Here is a 23,269-nt window from a genome sequence, read left to right on the forward strand (position 1 = left end):
ATCTGAACTTCTAGTTGATTTTTTAGAATTTGTATACATTAAGGTTCACTTTTTGCTATAAAGTTCTATGAGATTTTTTTCAAATGCATAGAGTCATTGACACTACATTGCAATATAGATTAGTTTCACCACCCTAAAAAAAATTCCCTCTGCTACACCACCTCCTCCCCAAACCCCTGGCAACCACTGATTTCTTTTCTGTACCCATAGTTTTGCCTTTAACAGAATTTCCTATGAATGGAATCATGCAGCATTAGCTTTTTATGGTCAGGATTCTTTCAAAATGCATTTAAGATTAATGCTGTTGTTGTGTGAATTAATAGTTCATTCCTTTTTATTGCTGAATAGTATCCTATTGTATGGATGTACTACAGTTTATTTACTAATTAACCTATTGAAGGATATTCTGGTAGCTTCTCAATTTTGACAATTATGAATAAAGCTGTTATTCATGTATGGGTTTTTGCTGTGGACATAAGTTTACAAATCAGTTGGATAAATACCTAGGAGTGCAACTTCTGGCAAGTCTAAGTTTAACTTTATAAGAAACTGCCAAACTGTTTTCCAGAGTGGCTGTACCATTTTTCCATTATCACCAGCAATGAATAGGAGTTCCTGTTGCTCTGCATCACTGCCAGCATTTAGAATTGTTAATTTTTTTGGATTTTAGTCATTCTAATAGGTGTGTAGTGGTATCTCATCATGGCTTTAACTTGCATTTACCTAATGAAAATGATGTTGAGCATCTTTTCATATGCGTATTTGCTACACTTACATCCTCTTTGATGAAGTGTCTGTTCAGATCTTCCCCCCCTTTTAAAAATTGGGTTATTTGTTTTCTTACTGTTAAGTTTTAAGAAGTCTTTATATATTCTGCATACAAGTCTTTTCTCAGATATATGGTTTGCAAATACTTCCTCCAAGTCTGTGACTTTTCATTCTCTTAATGGTGTCTTTCACAGAGAAAATGTTTTGAATTTTGATAAAGTCCAATTTATCATTTTTTCCTTTATGGATTATGCTTTTGAAGTTACACGTAAGAATTTTTTGCTTAATCCAATGTAACAAACATTTTCTCCTGTATTCTTACACAAGTTTTATAGTTTCACATTTTACATTTAGGCCTATTATCAACTTTGAGCTAATTTTTACACAAGTATGAAGTAGGCGTCAAGGTTTTATTATGTTTTGTTTTGCATTTGGATCTCCAACCGTTCCAGCATCACTTGAAAAAACTATCCTTTCTGCATTGAACTGACTTTGCACTTTTGTCAAAAATCAGTTGACCATATTTGTGTCAGTCTATTTGGTCTATTTCTGGGCTCTCTACTTTGTTCCACTGATCTGTGTGTCTGTCCTTCTGCCAACAACCACTCTGTCTTGATCACTGTTCCTTTATAGTAAGTCTTGAAATAAGGTAATTTGAGTCCTTTGACTAATTGTATTGACTATTCTAGTACCTTTGCCTTTCCACATACATTTTAGAACCAGTTTGTTAACATCTACAAAAAGGCTTGCTGGGATTTTAAGTAGGATTGCATTGAATCTATAGATCACATTGACAATTCACATCTTAACAATATTGAGTCTTCCAATCCATGATCATGAATGTCTTTCCAATTATTTAGTTCTTTCATAATGTTTTGTACTTTTCTGCATACAGATTCTGTCTGCATATGTGTGTGTGTGTGTGTGTGTGTGTGTGTGTGTGTATCTTATATCTATATCTAACCTCTTAACCTAAGTACTTATTTTTTTGGTGCTGTTGTAAATGGTATTGCTTTCTTAATTTCAAAGTCCAATTGTCAGTTGCTGTTATACAGAAAAGCAATTGACTTTTGTATATTGACCTTGTATTATGTAACCTCATTAAATTTGTTTATATTCAAGAGTTTTTTTTTGTAGATTCTCTGGAGATCTCTAGGAAGATAATAATATCATTTGTGAAAAAATAGTTTTATATCTTCCTTTCCAATCTGCATATCTTTTATTTTTCTTGCTTTATTATACTAGTTAGGATTTCCAGAATAATGTTGAATAGGAGTGGTGAGAAAAGGAGGTCCTGATCTTGCTCCTGATCTTAGGGGGAAAGCATTCAGTCTCTTGACATTATGATGCTCATTATATGTTTTTCATAGATACCCTTAAGTAGGTTAAGAAAGTCTCTTTCTATTCCTAACTTTTTGAGACTTTTTATAATAAATGAGTATTGAATTTTGTTAAATTGTGTTTCTGAACCTAATGAGATGATCATATGGTACTTCTTAGTATGTTCATATGGTGAATTACATTGATTGATCTTTTTAATGTTAAAAGAGCCTTGTATTCCTGGGAGGAACCCTACCTGGTCTTGATACATTATCCTTTTTATATATTGTTGGATTCAATTTGTTAATATTCTGGTAAGGATTCTTATGTCTATATTCATGAAATACTGGTCTGTAGTTTCCTTTTCTTTTATTGTATTTGTCTAGATTTGGTATTAAGGTAATGATGATCTCAAGAAATAAATTTGGAAGTGTTCTTTTCTCTTCTATGTCCTGGAAGCGAATGTGTAGAATTGGTAATTTTTCTTAAGTGTGGCAGAATTCATGAGTGAAACAATCCTGGCCAGGTGTTTTCTTTTACTACTAATTCTGTTTCTTTAATAGATATGGGACTATTCAAGTTATTTACTTTTCCTTGAGTGAGTTTTGGCAGTTTGTGTCTGTCTTAGTCTGCTTAGGCTTCCATAACAAAATACCATAGACTGGGTGATTTACACAACAGAAATTAATTTTCTCACAGTTCTGGAGACTAGAAGTCTACTATCAAGATGCCAGCCAATTGGGTTCCTGTTGAGAGCTCTCTTTGTTGTTTGTAGATGGCTGCCTTCTATGTCCAAGAAAGAGAGAGGGGGGCAGGAGAGAGAGAGAGAGAATGAGAGAGAGAGGGAGGGAGAGATCACCGGTATCTCTTCTTCTTTTATAAGGACACCAGTTTAATTGGGCCAGCACTCCTCCCTCATGACCTCATTTAATCCTAATCACCTCCTCAAAGATCCTATCTCCAATACACTCATATAGAGGATTAGGGTTTCAACGTACGAATTTGGGGGGGACATAATTCAATCCACAGTTGTGTCTTTCTAGGAATTAGTCCATTTCATCTAAATTATCAAATTTATGGGCATAGAGTTGTTTTTAGTATTCCTCTTATTGTCCTTTTAGTGTCTGTAGGATCAGTGGTAAAAATTGTTGATATTGGTAATTTGTCTCTTTTCCCTTCTTTCCTTGGTTAGCCTGGCTAGAGGTTTAGCAATTTTATTGATATTTTCAAATAAACAGCTTTTGGGTTCATTGATTTTCCTGTCTTTTTTTTCTCCCTCTTTTCAATGTCATTGATTTCTGCTCTAATTTTTATCATTTCTTTCCTTCTGCTTGCTTTAGGTTTAATTTGCTTTTCTTTATCTTATTTCCTAATGTAGCAGTATTGGTTATTGATTTTAGATCTTTTTTCTTTTCTAATATATGCATTTATTGCCATACATTTCCCTCCAACCACTCTTTAGCTGCTTATCACAAATTTTGATAAGTTTAATATTCATTTTCATTTAGTTCAAAATACTTTTAACTTTCCTTGAGAATTCTTTTACCTATACATTTTTTAGAAGTATATAGCTAAATTTCCAAGTATTTAGGACTTTTCTAACTATCTTTCTGTTATTGATTACTAGTTGATTCCACTATGGTCAGACTATATACTCTGTACATTTTTAGATTCTTTTAAATTTTTTGAGCTCTATTTTATGGCTTAGAATGTAGTCTATCTTGGTGGATGCTTCATTTACACTTCAGAACAATGTGTATATTGTTGGATGGATTGTTCAATAAATGTCACTTAGGTCAAGTTGGTTGATAGTGCTGTTCAGGTTATATATATCCTTACTGATTTTTCTGTCTGCTTAATCTACCAATTACTGAGAGAGAGAGGTATTAAAGTCTCCAATTACAATTGCAGATTTGTTTATTTCTGCTTTCATCTCTATCAGTTTTTGCTTCATGTATTTTGATGGTTTGTTGCTATGTGTTAAATTTTTAGGATTGTTACATGCTCTCTTGGCAAATTGAGACCTTTATTACTATGTAATGTGCCTCTTTATCCCTGATTATCTTCCTTGTTCTGAAAACCACTTTATCTGAAATTAACATAGCTACTACTGTTTTTGATTAGTATTTGCACAGTGTTTATCCTTTAACTTTAAATTAAAAAAATTTATTTAAAAAATAGACTTTATTTTTTAGAGCAGTTTTGGTTTCACAGCAAAACTGAGCCAAAGGTACAGAGTTCCCATGTATCCCCTGTCCCCACACCATCCCTTAACTTTTAACTTGAGTCTTTATATTTAAAGAGTTTCTTGTAGACAACATACAGTTGAGCTTTTTTCTTTTATCCAATTTGACAATCTTTATTTTTTGACTAGTGTGTTTAGGCCATATTTATATAATATTTAAAGTGATTATTGATGTAGTTGGATTTAAATCTACCTTCTTGCTATTTTCTATTTGTTGTATGCATTCCTTCTTTCTTTTTCCTCTTTTTCTGACCTCTCTGGTTTTCCCTGAGTATTTTTTATGATTCCATTTTATCTCCTTTCTTGACTTACTATTCATACCATTTTTAAAAACCTTTTAGTAGTTTTCCTAATGTTTACAATGTAAATTTTTAAATAATCTAAGCCCATCTTTAGATAATTCTGTATCACTTAACGTGTAGTACAGATACCTTATAATAGAATATTCCTAATTTCTCCTTCCTATCCTTTGTCAGATTGTTGTCACTTGTTTCACTTTTACATATGCTATAAACACCAAATACATTGTCATTAATACTGCCTTACAGTTATAATTTAGTGGAGTTAAAAATAAGAAAGATAAAAGTTTATATTTTATCTCCATTCCTTTCTAACACTCTTTGTTTTTTATGTAGATCCAAGTTTGTGATCTATATCATTTTCCCTCTGCCAGAAGAACTTCCTTTACAATACTTTGAGACATTGTATGAGAAGGTCTTTATTTCTCTCTCACTTTTTAAGATAATTTTTTGGACACAGAGTTCTAGGTTGGCAGTTTTCTCTCCTTTTAATGCTTTAAAGTTGTCATTCCATTATGTTCTTTCTTGCATAGTTTCTGATTACAAGTCTGCTGTAATTCTCATTTGTGTTTTTCTCCCCTCTGGCTGCCTTCAAAATCTTCACTTTGTTTTTGCTTTTCTGCAGTTTGAATATGATATGCCCAGGTGTGGGATTTTGTGTGTGTGTAGTTTATTAAAAATTTATCCTGCTAGGGGTTCTCTAAGCTTCTTGAATACATGGTTTTGTGTCTGTCACTTATTTTTGAAAGCTTTCAGCCATTATTATTCCAATTATTTTTTTCTGCTTAGATCTTTCTTTCTTCTCCTTCTGGTATTCTATTCATGCATATGTTACAACTTTTGATATTACCCCACCGTTCCTGAATACTCTGCTATGTATTTTGTTTCCATTCTCATTTTCTCTTTGGATTTCAGTTTGGGTAATTTGTATTGACCTACCTTTATATTCACTAATTCTATCCTTGGATGTGTCAGGTCTACTGATGAGCTCATCAAAGTCATTCCTCATTTCTGTTATCATGATGTTGATTTCCTTTTGATTTTTTCTTATATTTTCCAGCACTCTAATGATGTTATCCATCTGATCTTTGATTTTGTCTACTTTTTCCATTAGAGTTCTTAACATATTAATCATAGTTATTTTAAATTTCCTGACTAATAATTTCAACATCTATTTTGTCATTTGTGAGTCTAGTTCTGATGGTGCTTTGTCTTTTCAACTTGTGTTACTTCTTACCTTTCAGGATATTTTGTAATTTTGTCATTGCTCTTGCAAGCCAGATGTGTTGTATAGAGAAGTAGATACTGAGGTAAATAAGACTTTAGGGTGAGTCTTTATATGAATCTGGCCAAGAGTTGGGCTATGCCTGATGTTTGTTGTCTCTAGGAGTACCAGAGGTATTAAATTCCTCTAGTGATCTTGCTTTTGTCTCCCCTCTTGTCATCGTCCCTTTCCTTTGTGTTGCACCTCAGAGAAAGTTTGTCTCTTGTAGCTTTCCCAGCTGTAATCCACGTCATTTTAAGTGGAGGCTTATTATCTGATTGTAATGTAGGGGGAGGAGGGCATTCTCTAATCTTTGGACTAAGTGTCAGTCTTTGGAGTGCACAGTGAGCCTGTGTCTTGGTAGTGTGGCGTTCACAATTGTGTTTGCTCCTTTCCAGGGTGCTGTTGGTTGAATTGTATTCCCCAAAAAGATATGCTGAAGTCTAAACCCCTAGTACCTGTGAATGATATCTTATTTGGAAACAGGGTCTTTGAAGATAATGAAGATAAGATGAGGTCATATTGAATTAGGGTGGGCCCTAAATTCAACAACTGGTATCCTTATAAGGAGAGAGAGATTTGAAGACAGAGAGGAGACACAGGGAAGAAGGCCATGTGATTATGGAGGCAGAGAGTAGAGTGATGTTGCCACAAGCCAAGGAACACAAAGGATTATTGGCAAGCAACAGAGAATCTAGAAGAGGCAAGGGAACAGTTCTCTCAGAGAGACTTTGGAGGGAACATGGCCTTGCCAACATCTTGATTTCAGACTTCTGGCCTCCAGAACTGTGATAATTTGTTACAGCAGCACTAGGAGACTAATATACAAGGATAAAGCTTTTTTTCCCTCTCCCATCTAATACCTTCCCTGACTGTAGCATTTCCAGTATATGTTTTTGAAACTCTCTCCCTTGTATACTGAGGCTTCCTTTTCTTTCTTTTTTTCCCTTAGATTAGATACATTGGGGCTGGAGCAGGTCAGCATTCCCTTCCCCTAGCTGGGATAAGATTTTACTGTTGCCCTATATTATTTTTGTCTTTCTTGCAACCTGTAGGATAATCTTGGAAATAAATGGCTAGAGGCCCTCACAACTCCACAGAAAATATTTTGAGTCAACATAAAAAGTATCTATCATTTCACAACAATGTAAATATATTTAACACTTCTGAACTGTACACTTAAAAATGTTTAAGATGTTAAATTCCATGTTATGTATTTTTTATCACAATTAAATATAAACTGTATGTTTTCACACATCTTACCAAAATGATCTTCATGTTGCTGCCAAGCACAGTTCGGATACTTGGAGGCTGTATGGTGCCAATGGACGGCTAATGGAAATAAGCTATTGAAGCTGGGCTGTTGAAGTGCCCAACATATGACTCTTCCCCTCAGTAGGTCCTGGAGACTGCTTTGAAGGTGGGACAACCTGTGGCACCACATCCTAGAAAATTGGACAGTAAGAAGAGAGAGTTAGTAACAACATAAAACAACTTCCATGAATCTATAGGAATAACACTACAGATGTAACTATGTAGAAAAATAGATGTAATTATCTCAAATACAGAGGATTAAACAAAGGATAAATTCTGAAAAGCTAAGCATAAGTGGTCTATAATCATTACTTCCATTTTCTCACCAGCCACTCTTATTTTACGCCTTGTAATCTTCCTTTTACCTCAATATCTAACTGAAGTGGTTCTTTAAAAATTCACCAATTTTAATCTTACAACCACATAAAAAAAAGGATTGCTTTCCAGGTCTCATCCTTCTGAGCCTGAGAAAAAAGAGCAGAGCTGGAGGTATCATAATCCCTGACTTCAAAATATTCTACAAAGCTATAGTAATCAAAACAGCATGGTACTGGAAACCAGAAACACAGATCAATGGAACAGAATTGAGAGCCCAGAAGTAAACCCGCACATCTATGGACAGCTAATCTTCAACAAGGGAGCCAAGAACATACAATGGAGAAACAAAAGTCTCTTCAAAAAATGATGCTGGGAAAATTGGACAGCCACATGCAAAAGAATGAAAGTAGACCATTATCTTGCACCATATACAAAAACTAACTCAACGTGGATTAAAAAACTGATAAAGAATGGATAAACAATTTAATGTAAGACCTGAAATCACAAAACTCATTGAAGAAAACAGGCATTGTGCTCTTCAACATCAGTCTTAGTAGTGTATTTTTTTTTGGTGCAGAAGATTGGCCCTGAGCTACCATCTGTGCCATTCTTCCTCTTTTTGCTTAAGGAAGATTGGCCTTGAGCTGACATCTGCACTGATATTCCTCTACTTTGTACATGGGATGCTGCCACAGTGTGGTTTGGTGAGCAGTGAGTAAGTCTATGCCCAGGATCTGAACCCACAAATCCCAGGCCACCAAAACAGAGTGTGTGAACTTAACCCCTATGTTACTGGGCTGGCCCCCTAGAAGTGTACTTTTGAATACCATGTCTACCAGGCAAGGGAAACAAAAGGAAAAATAAACAAGTGGGACTACATCAAATTAAAAAGGTTCTTCACAGCAAAGGAAGTCATCAACAAAATGAAAAGACAGCCTAGAAATTAGGAGAAGGTATTTATAAACCATATATCCTATAAGGGGTTAATATCCAAAACAGATAAAGAATTAATTCAACTCAACAACAAAGAAACAAACAACCTGATCAAAAAATGGGCAGAGGATATGAACAGACATTTTTCCCAAGAACATATACAGATGGCCAACAGGTGCATGAAAAGCTGTTCAACATCACTAATTATTAGGGAAATGCAAATCAAAACTACAATGAGATATCACCTCATGCCCGTTGGAATAGGTATTATTAAGTGTTGGAAATAACAAGTGTTGGAAAGGATGTTGAGAAAAAGGAACCCTCATACCCTGCTGGTGGGAAGGTGAACGGGTGCAGTGACTATGGAAAACAGTATGGATACTCCTCAAAATTTAAAAATAAAACGATTGTATGATCTAGCTATTCCATTTCTGGGTATTTATCCAAAGAACACTAAAACACTAATTCAAAAAGATATTTGCACCCTATGTTCATTGCAGCATTATTCACAATAGCCAAGACTTGGAATCAACCTAAGTACCCATCAATGGATAAATGGATAAAGAAGATGTGGTATATGTATACAATGAAATACTACTCAGCTATAAAAAAAGAGGAAATCATGACATTTACTACAACATGGATGAACCTTGAAGGTATTATGCTAAGTGAAATAAGTCATACAAAGACAATTAGTGTATGACTTTACTCACGTGGAGGAAACGGAAAAGAGATTGGTGGTTACCAGAGGAGAAGGGGGTGAGGGAAGGGCAAAAGGGGTAAAGGGGCACATGTGTATGGTGATGGATGGAAACTAGACTTTTGACAGTGAACATGATGCAGTCTATACAGAAGACAAAATATAATGCATACACTTGAAATTTTTATAATATTATAAACCAATGTGACCTCAATAAAATAATTTTAAAAAATAAAGAAAGAATATGTATTCTGTAGTTGGTGCATGTGGTTGTTTGTATATGTCTATGTCAATTAGGTCAAGTTTGTTAACATTATTGTTCAACCCTTCTATATACTTATTGGTTTTACTTGTCTGATGTTCTATCAGTAAATGAGAGATGTGTGTTAAGATATCTGATTATGACTGTGAATTTATTTATTGGATATCTCTCAATTTTTGCTTTGTACATTTTGAGTGTTAAGTGCATACAAATTAGAATAATTTTATTTTCTTGGTGGATTGCCTCTGTTATCATTATAAAATATCTCTATGTTTAATGAAGATTCTTGCCTTAAAGTCAACTTTGTCTGATATTAACATCTCTACATCAGTTTTCTTTTGGGTAGTATTTGCATTGTATACTACTTCCACTCTTTTACTTTTGGTCTTCCCATATCCTTTCATTTAACTTGTGTCTCTTATAGACAGCACATAGCTAGATTTTGTTTTTTCAGCAGTCTAATAATCTTTGCCATTTAATTGATGTGTTCAGCCCATTTACATTTAATATAATTATTGATTTATTTGAGTTTAACTCTACTACAGTCATGCACTGCATAATGACATTTCAGTCAACAATGGACCACATATACAATGGTGGTCCCGTAAGATTTGTACCACATAGCCTAGGTGTGTAGTAGGCTATACCATCTAGGTTTGTGTAAGTGTACTCTATGATGTTCACACAACAACGAAATTGCCTAACAACACATTTCTCAGAATGTATTCCTGTCATTAAGTGATGTGGGGCTGTATATCAATATTTGCTTTCTATTTGTCTTGTCTGTTTTGTTACCTTTTCTCTCTTGCCTTGTTTTGCACTTATTAGGTAATTTGTATCATTACATTTCTTTTTTTGTTTATTTCTTCACTATACTTTCTTTTACTGTTTTTTTTCTTTTTTGAGGAACATTAGCCCTGAGCTAACATCTGTGGCTAGATGTGGCTAAATGGAGGGACAATCTTCCTCTATTTTATATGTTGAATGCCTGTCAGTTTGATAAGTGTTGCACAGGTCTGCACCTGGGATCTGATCCAGCGAACCCTGGGCCATCAAAGGAGAGTGTGAACTTAACTGCTGTGCCACTGGGCCAGCCCTTCTTTTACTGTTTTTTTAAAAATAATTCAGGATTACAACATATATTTTTAATTTATTAAATTATAATGCAAATTAGAGAATTTTATTAACTCCATTTATCCTCCTTCTTCAACTGCTGTTATGTATTTTAATCACACATACACAGACATAGCCCACATGACATTACTATTTTTGTTTTATAAATCAATGGACATTGAGATCTACCCATGTATCTAATCTCTCCATTGTACTTCATTCCATTGTATATCATCAAGCTTTCATTTGGGATCATTTTACTTCTGCCTGAAAATCCTTAATATTTCCTTTGGTGTTTGGTGGCACATTCTCTAAGTTTTGGACCATCTAAAAACATCTATTTTCCTTTCATTTTTGAAGGCTATTTTCACTGTATATAGAATTTTAGATTGGCAGTTACTTTCTCCAACATTTTGAAGATACAATTTCATTATCTTCACATTGTTTCTGTTGAGAAGTCAAAGCCAATCTAATTGCTACTTCTTGTTAATGTAATACATCTTTTTTCTCCAACTGCTTTTAAGATTTATTTTCTTTATTTTTTAGCAGTTTGTATTAAAATACACCTACATGAGGTTTTCTTTTTTTTATTCTGCTTTGATTTACAGCACTTTTTGAATCTATGACTTGATGCTTGTGATAGGCAGAAGTCTAAGATGACCTCCAGTGATCCTTGCCATATTATAATCACTTCCCCTGGAGTGTGAGAAGGACTATGAATACGATGGTATTTCACTTGTGTGAATAGTTTATGTATATGGCACAGGTGACTTTAAGAAAGGGAGATGATTCTTGGTTGGGCTGACCTAACCCAGTGATCCCTTAAAAGGAACAGGGCTCTTTCTGGTGAAAGAGACTTGAAGCAGGAGAGTGATTTGCTGTCAAGGAGATTCTCCATTGGCTTTGAAGATGGGGGGGACTATGTGGCAAGTAATGCAGGCAGACTCTAGGAACTGAGAGGAACCCACAGCTGACATGCAGCAAGGAAACAGCAAACTCAGTCTTACAGCTATGTGGAACTGAATTCAGACAACAATCTGAATGAAGCTGGATGTAGATTCTTAGCCAGAGCCTCCAGAAAGGAATGCAGCTTAGCCAACACCCTGTTTTCAGCCTTTATTATACTGATCAGAGAACCCAGTCATGCCAGGCCTGGTCTCTGACCTACAGAACTGTGAGGTAATAAATGGATGTTGGTTTAAGCCACTAAGTTTGTGGTAAATTGCTATGCAGCAATAGCAAAATAATACAATGCTTTGTTACTTTTGGAAAACTCTTAGTCATCATCTCTTCGAATATTGTTTCTGTGCCATTCTCTCTCTCCTCTCCTTTAGGACTCCTATTACAAATATATCAGCTCCTTACACACACTAAGTACCAGGCACCATTATAAGTGCTGGAAATATTTCAGTAAACAAAACAAATATTCCTGTCCTCATGAAGCACCTTTTAATGGAATCCTGCTCTCCCTCCTCCCATAGTTTTCTTCATCACAGTTGATCCCAGTACCATCCAATCAGTTGTATAACTGGTTCGATCTGAAATCTGTGGTTCAAACTTGATTCCTCCTCTTTAAAATTTCTCCCCTATAGACAATTATCAAATCTTGGTAACTTTTACCCCCTAAATGATTCTTAAATCTGACCCACTGCATTATATCTCCACTTGCCATGATCCCAGCCAAGGTTCACAATTATTTCTCACTCAAAGACTGCAACGGCCTCCTAACTGATCTATCCACATACACACTTGCCCTCCCTTCAAACCATTTAGCACACTGTAGAAAGAGTAAACTAAAATAGGTATGTCAGTACACCATTCCCTTTGAATGGACCCCTAGGGCCTTCAGTGTAAAGTCCAATTTCCTTATTGTATGTAATGCTTTCCCATTACCTGGTCCCCAGCTACCTCTCAACATCACTTGCTGCTATTTCCCTCCTTGTATTTTACTGCTTATAGTCTCCCAGACCCACTATACTCTATCCTGATTCTAAGAAACTCATGTTCATGTTCTTTTTTCCCTCAAACTGGAAGCCCTCCCTACTCTGCCTTTTATTCATCTTTCAAGAATTAGTAGAGATATCATCTCACTTGAGAATTCTTCCCTAAACTCCCAGAATGAACTAATAGCTTTCTGTTGTTCTCTCATAATACTGTTTTTGTCTCTACTTTCCTTTTTAATACATTTTGTTTATATTATGTTTTTATATCTTTCCCCATAGTAATTCTTGGATGCTCCTCAATAGGAAGACTTATGTCTCATTCATTTTTGCACCCTAACATCTAGCTTGGTTCCTAGTACTTAGTAGAACTCCATAAATGTTTGTAGGAATTGGATTGAATTACTTTTCTTCTAGCTTTACATAGCCTCTTTAAATCTGGGAAGATGTCTGCTATAAATCTTAACTTAAGTAACAAAAATATTGACTAGGTCAAGACAAAAGTAGGGTTTGCAGCAGGCCATCAGAAACTCTTTCTTTGCCTATGGTCTGTTTAGCAGCACTATAGTAATTTAATTAATTAATACATAATTGTATTAATTATCTAACACATCAATATGGGTTCATAATTCTTGTTCATAAGAGTGTCATAAAAGACTTGTGAAAATCTTGCTGAATTTCATTCATTCATTCATTTAATGTACATGTTAGGTCTGCTATATTTCCATAAACTACCTCCAATAATCTTGTCAGAAATAAAAATTAGATTTGTAGGGAATGTCTTTGTCCACAACTTTGTAATTTTTTAAGTTCTCACTTAAATGAAAATCTGTTCTAGAAGCTAACCCAAGAGATATTTAGCCCACTGATTAGTAGATGGGAATTTATTCCTTCTTTTTCTTTGTTATAAGTGGTAATATATTTACATAAATCCAGTCTTAAAACATCTCTCCTATTCTCCTTAACTCCTTTCATCACTGAGAGTAGTTTAACGATATCATCTGAGTTATAACTTATCCTTGCCAGGGCACATGTACTTTTTCTTTCTGAGAACATAGTCAAAATATTGCTCTTGTTGTCTTTACAAATATTTCTTTCTACAAGCCTGAGGTAATTTGGGGCTTATCTTACCTAGTCCTTTAGGCACATGCCACCTGTTATATGCATCTTTCTTTTCCATCTTTTATATATTATCCTTTGAAAAAAAAACGAAGTATGAGCTCATTGTAAAACTTCCTATGAAGCCCCATGGTTTCCCTCATTTCTCCTTTAATAGAATAATTGCTGTTTCATAGTCAAAATTATGTCTTTGAGAGCCTCGCAACCTTTAAAGTCTAAAGCCATCTTAAAATAAATTAAGGTCCAACAAGTATCAATCACAATAACAGAAACTTTTGGAGAACAGCCATATCTAGAAATTCTAGTCAGAGTAAGCAATTACATAATAGGTCAATCTGAATCTTTTCATGGTTATTACTAAGGAAGAGGCATCACCTCCTGAAAGGCTTAAAGCCAAGAGTCCATTTAGCTCCTGTCAATTTTTCCTTCCAAATGTCTCTCAGATTTGTCCTTCTCTTTCCATTCCTATAGGTGCCTTCATCACCTCATACCTGGACTACTGCCATAGACTAGATGGTTTCCTTGTCTCCAGTCCATCCATATTCCAATCCATTTTCCATACTATTGCCAGATTAATCTTCTTAAAACACTTTCATCATGTCACTCTCCTGTCTGAGACCTAGGTCGAATGTCACCTTTGTAAAATCTTCCTAACTCCTCTAGGAAGAGTTAGTAGCTGCCTACTCAGTGTTTTCACAGCTCTTTGTGCATATCCTTATTAGTGCACTTACAACACATATAATAATAGTCTGTGTAATTAGTTTTCTCTCCCAATTTGCTGAGAGCTCCTTGAGGGCAAGCAAAAGGATTGAGTCATTACTTTACACAATGGCACTCAAGGCTTTACATAATTGGCCCCATCTATCTTGCCCCATTGCCTTAAAGCCTTGACATATGTTGTTTCCTCTGCCTACCATGTTTTCCCTCTCTTTCTTCCTATTCATTCTTCGTCTCAAGTTAAATATCAATTTATTAAAGAAATGTCCCTGGCACCCTTATTAACTAATTCATTAGTTGATAAATTCATTTAACGAACATTTATTGGGTGCCAACTTTGTGCCAAGAACTATTTTAGGCACTTGGGATATATCAGTGAACAAAACAAACAAAACTTTCTGCTTTTGTGTAGCTTATCTTCTAGTGGGAGGAGGCAGACAAAGATAAACATAATAAATAAATTATATAGTATATTAGAAGGCAATAAGAGCTATGAAAAAAACCCGGCAAGATAAAGGGGTGTGGAGGAGGTAGTAGGACTTTTAAATATGGTGGTAAGAGTAGAATTCATTGAGAAAGATGACACTTGAACAAAGAAGGAGTTAATCATGATGATATCTGATATAAAGTAGGCCAGTACAAAGGGTCTAAGCTGGAATTATATCTGTTGTGGCCAAAGAAAAGCATAAAAACCAGTGTGGCTGGAGCTGAGTAAGCAAGGGGTAGAATAATAGGAGATGATGTCAGAAAGGCGGGGGTATGTGGATCAGATCATGTAGGGCTTTACATGCTAACACATAAAAACTTTGATTTTTACTTTGAAAGAAACGATGGACAACTGTAGGGATTTAAAGCAAAGAAGTAACATCATGACTTATGTTTTCAATGGATCATTCTGGCTGCTGTATAGAGAATAAACTATAAAGGGGCCAAGGAAAGAAGGAGGAAGACCTGTTATTAGGCTATTGCAGTATTGCAGCTATTGAAGTAATCCAGGCAAGAAATGATAGTGGCTTAGACTAGGGTGGTAGAAGTGGAGGTTGTGAAAAGTGGCTAGTTCTGTATATTTTTGAAGATACAGACAAGAAGCCTTGTTAATGGATAAGATATGAGGTATGAAAAAAATATGAATGTCATTCAAGTTATTTGGATGAAGCAACTGAAAAGATGGAATTGTCATCAACCAAAATAAGGAAGACTGCTGGAGCAGGCTTGAAGATCAGGAGTTCAATTTTGGATCTGTTAAATTTAAGATGTCTGTTAGATTTCTAAGTGTAAATATCAAGCTGGCAGCTGTATATATGAGTATTAAGTTCAGGTGAAGAGGTCTGAACTGGAGATATGAATTTGAGAGTTGTCCTATAGTTGATATTTAAAGTCATGAAACTGAACGAGACCACCAAGGGAGTCAGTGTAGAAAGAGAAGAGGATCGATGCTCTTGTTATTTTCTCATAGATCCATTTACTTTTCCTTCGATGCACTTATTACAATTTATAATTATATATTTATTTTTTTTTATTTCTGTGACTATTTGGCTAATGTCTGTTTGCCTTATTACAAGAAAAAGCTCCAAGGAGTTCAGGGTCTATGCCATTTTTTCCACCACTACCAGCAGCTGGCATAATAACTAGCACAATAATATATTGGGTTACATGAGCTAAAAGAACGCTCCTTTACATCAAGGTCTCAAAATTAAATGCCCACAGGGGCTAGGCAAGAAACACAAATAAGTCAAGTATAGACAATAGGGAATTGTGGTGGAAAGAGGGGTGAACTGAAGAATGTTTGATCTATCCAAAAATCCCAGCCACTCCCCAGCTCTAACTGGTTATTGCCAGACAGGCCTAGTGTTGCCAGATCTTCAGAATTTTTTAGAGGAGCCAGAAATACAGATTATATATGAAATCTCCCAATTTGTAATGCTGACAACAGCATTAGTCTGGGTCTTCTGAAAAGGAGATGCCATGATAGGAACGATGTTCAAGTGATTTATTAGGGGAAATGTATGAGAGAAAATGGAGAGAGAGTCTGAAAACCCTGGGAGAGTTATCAGACCATGGTGTAGGTCTGATCACTGTGGAGAAGAGAGAGAAAGAAGCAAGGTCTTAGACTGCAACATAGTGCTAAGAAGGTTTCAACGATGTTGTTGGAGAGTCCTCAAGCCAAACGTGGCCATTAGAGGAGTATAAGCCTCCAAGGAACAGGGCTTCATTAATACCCTTGCCATGCTCAGTCCGTAATTGGGAGCAGTCTGTGGGAAGTGTGGCCTCACACAGCAGCTGGGCCCTTGGTCAGTTATACTTCCTTTACTGAGATATTTGAGAGGCACTTTGTTGTGGGCACCACAACAACTAAATCTAAGACTGTGGTGGCCAGAACAGTATAGGCCAAAAATACATCTTCAAGTTATATTCAGCCCAAATGTGGACAGTTTTCAACACCTGCTCTAGTTACTAACTTACATTACACAGCCAACAAGCTAGTTATATATAGATCCTGAGGTAGGCCAAAACAGGTCACCAACAGCATCTAGGTAGTAGGGCTTAAGATACCAGATTAGAACATGAAAAGCATTAGTTGAGGTGGGTTAAAAACACACTGCTAGAATAGAGAGGTGGTTTCCAAAAGGTGCAACCCAACAGGAAAAAGTACTCAGTAAATGTATTGCTTAAAGCAAAGTGTCTATAAGCATTATAGGAGAATAAACAGTGAAGCTGAAAGACAGAAATGGATGATAATCCTTGACAAAGCAGAGCACTGCAGATCTTTTTTACATGAAAGGAGAATGAGCACTGTTACATATACTTTATCTAGTATGCTGTGAGAAGAGAAGCAAGAGCTTAAAGAATTTGAGGTCTGAAAAGCAATGACAATTGTGGCCCTTGGTAAGAAACAATAATGTCTAGCAGGACATGGCCAATTTCATCAATGCATCTACTGTAATGAGTATGGTTTATGTTACTGGAAGGCAGGGCAGGACCGGTTGAGGTAAAGTTTATGTCAAACAAGGGTGGTCTAGGGTCAACAGTATGTGCAGTTGCCCTTTGAGTTTTCCTGGTATGTCCTTAGAGTGAATAGACCTTATGTTTCTGCATGCTGCAGGACATAATGTCAAATGCAGTGCTACCGAAGGTCTTTAAGTGACGTCTTCCAAGAACCACAGAGGCACACTGGGATGGCATTATGGTTCAGGCAGAGAACTTGGGCTTGGACTTGGCCCATCAGGACTTAACAAGTGGCAGTGAAAGTGTAGTTCCTCCAACCCACAATCACACACACACCTCAACCACACATTCCATATCCAGGTGCTAAGTCAGGTTTTTCTGAATCTTCACCAGGCTCTGCGAAGCACAGGTGCTGGTCTGTTGTTGCTTCTAGATGAAGCCTACTGATACTGATGCCTGCTGGAGGGGCATCCATATACCCTACAGAGGCTGACTTTATAGGAGGGACCACCCACCTGTACTTTGAGAGTGGCCTTTGGCTGCTGAGGCTTTGTAGTAAAAGTATGGACAAAGCACCCCTTCACCCATGTGGGGTCTTCTGTACTGTTCTGTTAGAGAAGATGCATAGATGTTGTGAGATAAGATGTGGTATAAATGAAGAGCCCCCCCTAAATGCCTTGGTATGCTTTGGAGCCCTAGGGCCCATAATGAAATCTGGACAGCTATAATGAATTACTAGAAAAAAAAGTTTCCAATAGAAGCATAGGTGTCACAGTTAGTGCGTTTAAAATGAAACCTGAACCAGGGCTCTGTGCATGTGTGTGCTTTCCAGGGAGTGTATGAGGAGAAAGATGACTTCAAGACTAGCGACTATACTCTTGTGTTCTGTTAGCTAGCTGATTGATTAGCATTCCTAATATAAAGAGAGGCAGCTTCCTCTCTCAGGGCTATACTTGTCAGATATATTGTCTTCTGGGGCATCATTATCTTTTGCAAAGACTCACCACGGTGCCACTAGAATCACTGTTTCAGGGTCAGATTTTCTGAGGGGCAAGTATTGCAATCCAAGGAAGATTTCCATCAGTGTCTAGGTGGAAGGTTGTGAGCATTGCTAAAACCATGAGAGAAACCATCAGAGATAGTCTAAGGATGACCTACTGATATGACAAGGTAAGACTGCAGTTAGGAGAAACAGAAGGTTACAATGACTGTTCAATACCAAGGATGAGGCAAAGGTGCAATAGGAGAAACAAATAGCAAAGATGGTTTCTAGGAGAGTCAAGTGCGAGATGGGCCAGTGTTAGTCAGATAGAATGGTTTATGATTTCCCTATTAATGGCCACTTATGTGCCAGGACTCCTTTTTTTATAGTTTGAGGTACACGCTGAAAAAGTGGGTATATATGGTTGAAGGAGACAAACTATTCTAGTCAGGGGAGGTCTCAGTGGTTCTAATAATGGTGGTGCTCATAATACTTTTTACCTTAGAATGTTCTCTTCACTCCATGTAAAATCTCTATTTATCCTTCAAGAACCACTTCAAATCCTGTTCATTCAAAGAAGCTTTCCTCACCTCACCTGGACTACACAGATTTCTGTCTTTTCTTATGGTCAATGGCACATACTGTTTGAACCAAACATGAGGGTATTGTCTTGATTTGAACTGTTCTCTTAATAGATTCAAGTGTGTAAGCTTTGATTCTCCAAATAGGCTATAAATTCCATGAGGTCACAGAATAAATTTCTTTGTAACCCCCATAGTGCCAAACATATACTAAAGACTCGATATATTTTTATGTGAATTAAATTAAATCAAGATCCTACAATCACTGGTTGCAGAATAATCAGAAATACCTGGGGAATGGCCACAGCTAGAAATTCTAGCAATCACATATAGGTCAAATTCAATATCTTCATGGTTACTACAAAGAAAGAAACACAATCTCCTGAAAGGTTGCAAGCCAAAAACTAGGGCATTTTGATTGTTGAATGACTGGCAGTTACTCTGAGAAAAATGACCGCATTAGGAATTGGAATGAAAACAACTTTGCCTCTACTTTTTCTGCAGCAAAAGAATCATGCTAAGAACTTGAAATACCAAATGTCTACATTTTACCTCAAATTACAAAACGAAGCAAAACAAATTATCCAATGGAAAAAAATAAATCACTCAAAATAGATGCCTAAAATAAATACAGGCAGGACTTTGGAATGACCGAGTGAAGAGCTCAGCAAAACTACTCCCCCAAAAGCAAAGATAAACTGGACAAAGTTATCAAAAACAACCTCTTCATGACCCTTGAAACTGACCAAAATCGTACAACAAATTGAGAAGCATTAATTCAAAAAAACTACAGAACCTTGAGTAGGAATGGTGAGAATCTGTGGCATTTTAATCTGGGGCTGTTCCCACCCCCCAACCATCTCAGTGGCATGGTAGTTCTAAATGTACAGTGGAGACCCTAAGAACTGACAGCTCCACTGATGGAGGGTGCTGCCATGATCTGGAGCAAAGCACAATAAAAACCATGTCCAAAGGCATTGCTGAAAACAATAGCAATCTCAGTGGGAAATATTCAAGGAAGGCCAACATCATAGCTAGCCTAATATCTCGATACTGGTCATGGAGAACTACAGACTAGGAGATCAGCTAGAAATTTAACAGGGATATTCAAGGAATGAGACAGCCAAAGTAGGCCTTGAAAAGCTCTCATATATCCCTGGGGGTCTGGCAGATCATACACATGTGCAAGGCTGCACACTGACTTAGGAGAGGTCAAGGTGGGTCTCAGATATGTAGTTGACCTTGGGAAAATAGGAGGCCTTGTTCACACAGAAAGTAAGAGCTGGGACAGAACTTGTAAACAACCTGAACTAAGACTGTGTTTCCCATCACACATGCAGACCTATTGGCAAAGGGCAGGAAACTTACTGGTTTAAGATTCTAATCACAGTCTGACCCCATTAGCTGACCACTAAGCTATGCTGACACAGAGGTAATATTATCTAAAGTGTCCAGTTATCAGTCAAAAAAGAAATGAGACATGCAAAAAACATTTATGTGTGATCCATATACAGGGAATAAAAAAGCAGTTAATAGAAACTGTCTCTGAGAGGCTCAGATGTTGCTTATAGCAGATAAGGACATAAATATGCTCAAAGAACTAAAGAAACCATGTTTAACGAATTCAAGGGAAGTATAATGGAAATGATTTATCACACAGAGAAGAGAAATAAACAGAAATTATAAAAAGAATCAAATGGGAACTCTGGAGTTGAAAACTACAATAACTGAAATAAAAACTTCACTAGGAGGATTCCACAGCAGATTTAAGCTGGCAGAAGTAGTAATCTATAAGCTTGAAGATAGACGAGTAGAGATTATTTGATCTTTATAACAGAAAGAAAAGGAATTTAAAAAAAGTTAACAGAGCCACAGAGATGTGTGGGACCAATCTGTATTAGTTTGCTAGGGCTACCATAACAAAGTACCAGAAACTGGATAGCTTAAACAACAGAAATGTATTGTTTCACAGTTCTGGAGGCTAGAAGTCTGAGATCTAGGTGTTGGCAAGGTTGATCCCTTCTAAGGGCTGTGAGGGAAAGATCTGTTCCACACCTCTCTTCTTGATTTGTAGATGGCCATCTTCTCCTTGTGTCTTCACACTGTCTTCCCTCGATGTGTGTCTCTGTTTCCAAATTTCCCCTTTTATAAGGATACCAGTCCTATGGCATTAGGGCCCACCCTCATGACCTCATTATAACTTGATTACCTCTGTAAACACCTTATCTCCAAATAAGGTTACATTTTGGTGTATAGCGGGTTAGGACTTCAACATTATGAATTTGGAGGGGTGGGGACACAATGTAACCCATAATACAACCTATGAATAATTGGAGTCCAGGAAGGAGCAGAGAGGCAAAAAGGACTGAAAAAAAACACCTGAAAGTATAATTGTCAAAAAACTTCCCAAACTTGATGAAAAACATTAATCTATATATCCAAGAAGGTAAAAAAACTCCAAGTAGGAAAAACGTAAAGAGATTCACATCTAGACAAATCACATTCACACTGTTGAAAGCCAACGACAACAGACAAGTTTCATAGCAGCAAGAGAAAAATAATTTCTCATGTATAAGGGAACTACAATAAGATTCAAAGCTGACTTCTCATCAGAAACAATGGAGGTAAGAGGCAGTGGAATGGCATATGCAAAATGCTGAAATAAAAAAAAAATCCTGTCAACCAAGAATTCTACAGGGAGAAAAACTATCCCTTAAAAGTGAAGGTGAAATAAAGACATTTCCACATAAACACATGGAACACTCACCAAGATAAATGACATTCTAGGTCATACAACACTCCTTAACAAATTTTAAGATAGAAATCATACAATGTCTTTTCTCAGACCACAATGGAATTAAACCAGAGATCAATAATAGAAAGATAACTGTAATATCCCAAAATATGTGGAGATTAAACAACACACTTCTAAATAATACATGGTCAAAGAAGAAATCTCAAGAGAAATTTAAAAATATTTTGAAGTACATGAAAAGGAAAACACAACTTATCAAAATTTGTGGGATATAGCAAATGCAGTGCATGGGGGTCATTTATAGCATTGAATGCGTATATTAGAAAAGAAGTAAGTATCTAAAATCAATACTCGAAATTTCCACCTTAGGAAACTAGAAAAGGAAGAAAAATTAAATCCTAAGTAGGCAGAAGAAAAGAAATAAGAATTAGAACAGACATCAGTGAAATTTAAAACAGGAAATGGTGACAGGAGACTGTTAGCATGGCACTTTACCGAAAACAATCAGTAAAGACTGAGCCAGGCTAACTAAGAACAAAAAAAGAGGACACAAATTACTGATATCAAAAATGAAAGAGGGGACATCACTACAGATTCCATGAACATTAAAAGAATAATACAGGAACACCATGAACATCTCTATGCCCACAAATTTGATAACCTAGGTGAAATGGACCAATTCCATGAAAGACACAATCTGCCAAAACTCACACAAGAAGAAATAGATGATCTGAACAGGCCTATGTTATATATGTATGTTATAGAGATGTGATTTTTTTCTATCTCTGCATGTCACTGATAAAATTGACTTGTAAAAGAGCTCAATATAATTGGCCTGAAATTAGGCACTTATAAATTAAGTATTATCAAATCTCAAAAATATAATAAAACAAAGAGCTTTTCAAGTTTACATGGTTTAGAATTAATTTTAGCAAATAAAAGCTAGTTTTAGGTTGTTGGTCTAATTGAAACAGGGATGTCTTTAGAGTTATCAATGCTGAATGTAATGCAGACATACAACTTTCATTCTGCCTGGGCTTATTAAGTTCATGTTATCTCTGTTACAAAATGTGTCAGCAAAAAAGTAACTTAAGTTGAAGTTAACTGCTTTAACTTACTTTAAGTAACTTTACGTTACTTTAAGTTATTTTAAGTTAAAGTAACTTAAGTTAATGCTAACTGCTTTAATGTCATATGAAGATTTTGTGAGTAACCTAAACTTAATTGTTGGGAAAAAATGATTTAGATAGATGAAAATGGGATCAGAGTTGTTGGGTGCAATAATTACTTTTTACGGAATGTGTGCTTGAAAAATAGCTTCCAAAATCTTTTTAGTAAGTTGAAACTTTAGAGTTTTGCTAAGTTAAATTAAATTTAGGAATTTCATTGAATATCTGGATCATTTTCCAAACAAGATAAAATACTAAAACATCAATTACTGAACATAGGTTTATCTACTTTTGGCTCCCTATTGCAAAGAAATAAAAGATAAATTTGGGTCTGTTAGTAACCATATCTTGTGCCACACTGAAAGACTGCAGTATTTACTTCTAGAAGTTATGAAATGTATTTATAAATCTGCTAGTCTATGATTGCTTAATTCTTAGTTTTCACTAGGAATTGAGGATACTAGGGGTTAAGAATTCTCCTATATGTAACTAAAGATACTAGAAATAAAAATGGAAACATCTCC

At 35.9% G+C, this 23,269-nt stretch overlaps 1 protein-coding gene across 4 annotated transcripts in view; it reads right to left on the reverse strand.

Moving 5' to 3' along the window:
- The window catches only part of TMLHE (trimethyllysine hydroxylase, epsilon), a 93,790-nt gene that overhangs the window by 54,480 nt on the left and 16,041 nt on the right, over window positions 1-23,269 (reverse strand). For all 4 annotated transcript variants that reach the window (XR_011536235.1, XR_011536236.1, XM_070606119.1 and 1 more), the window contains exon 2: window positions 7,160-7,341. Coding sequence is in view for 2 of the 4 variants with exons in the window: in XM_070606119.1 (XP_070462220.1) it covers window positions 7,160-7,340 (181 nt within the window). In the remaining 2 variants the exon portion in view is untranslated. The remainder of the gene's footprint in view (window positions 1-7,159; window positions 7,342-23,269) is intronic.

Source organism: Equus przewalskii, chromosome X, assembly GCF_037783145.1.
Source record: "Equus przewalskii isolate Varuska chromosome X, EquPr2, whole genome shotgun sequence".
In the NCBI taxonomy this organism is placed as follows: Eukaryota; Metazoa; Chordata; class Mammalia; order Perissodactyla; family Equidae; genus Equus; species Equus przewalskii.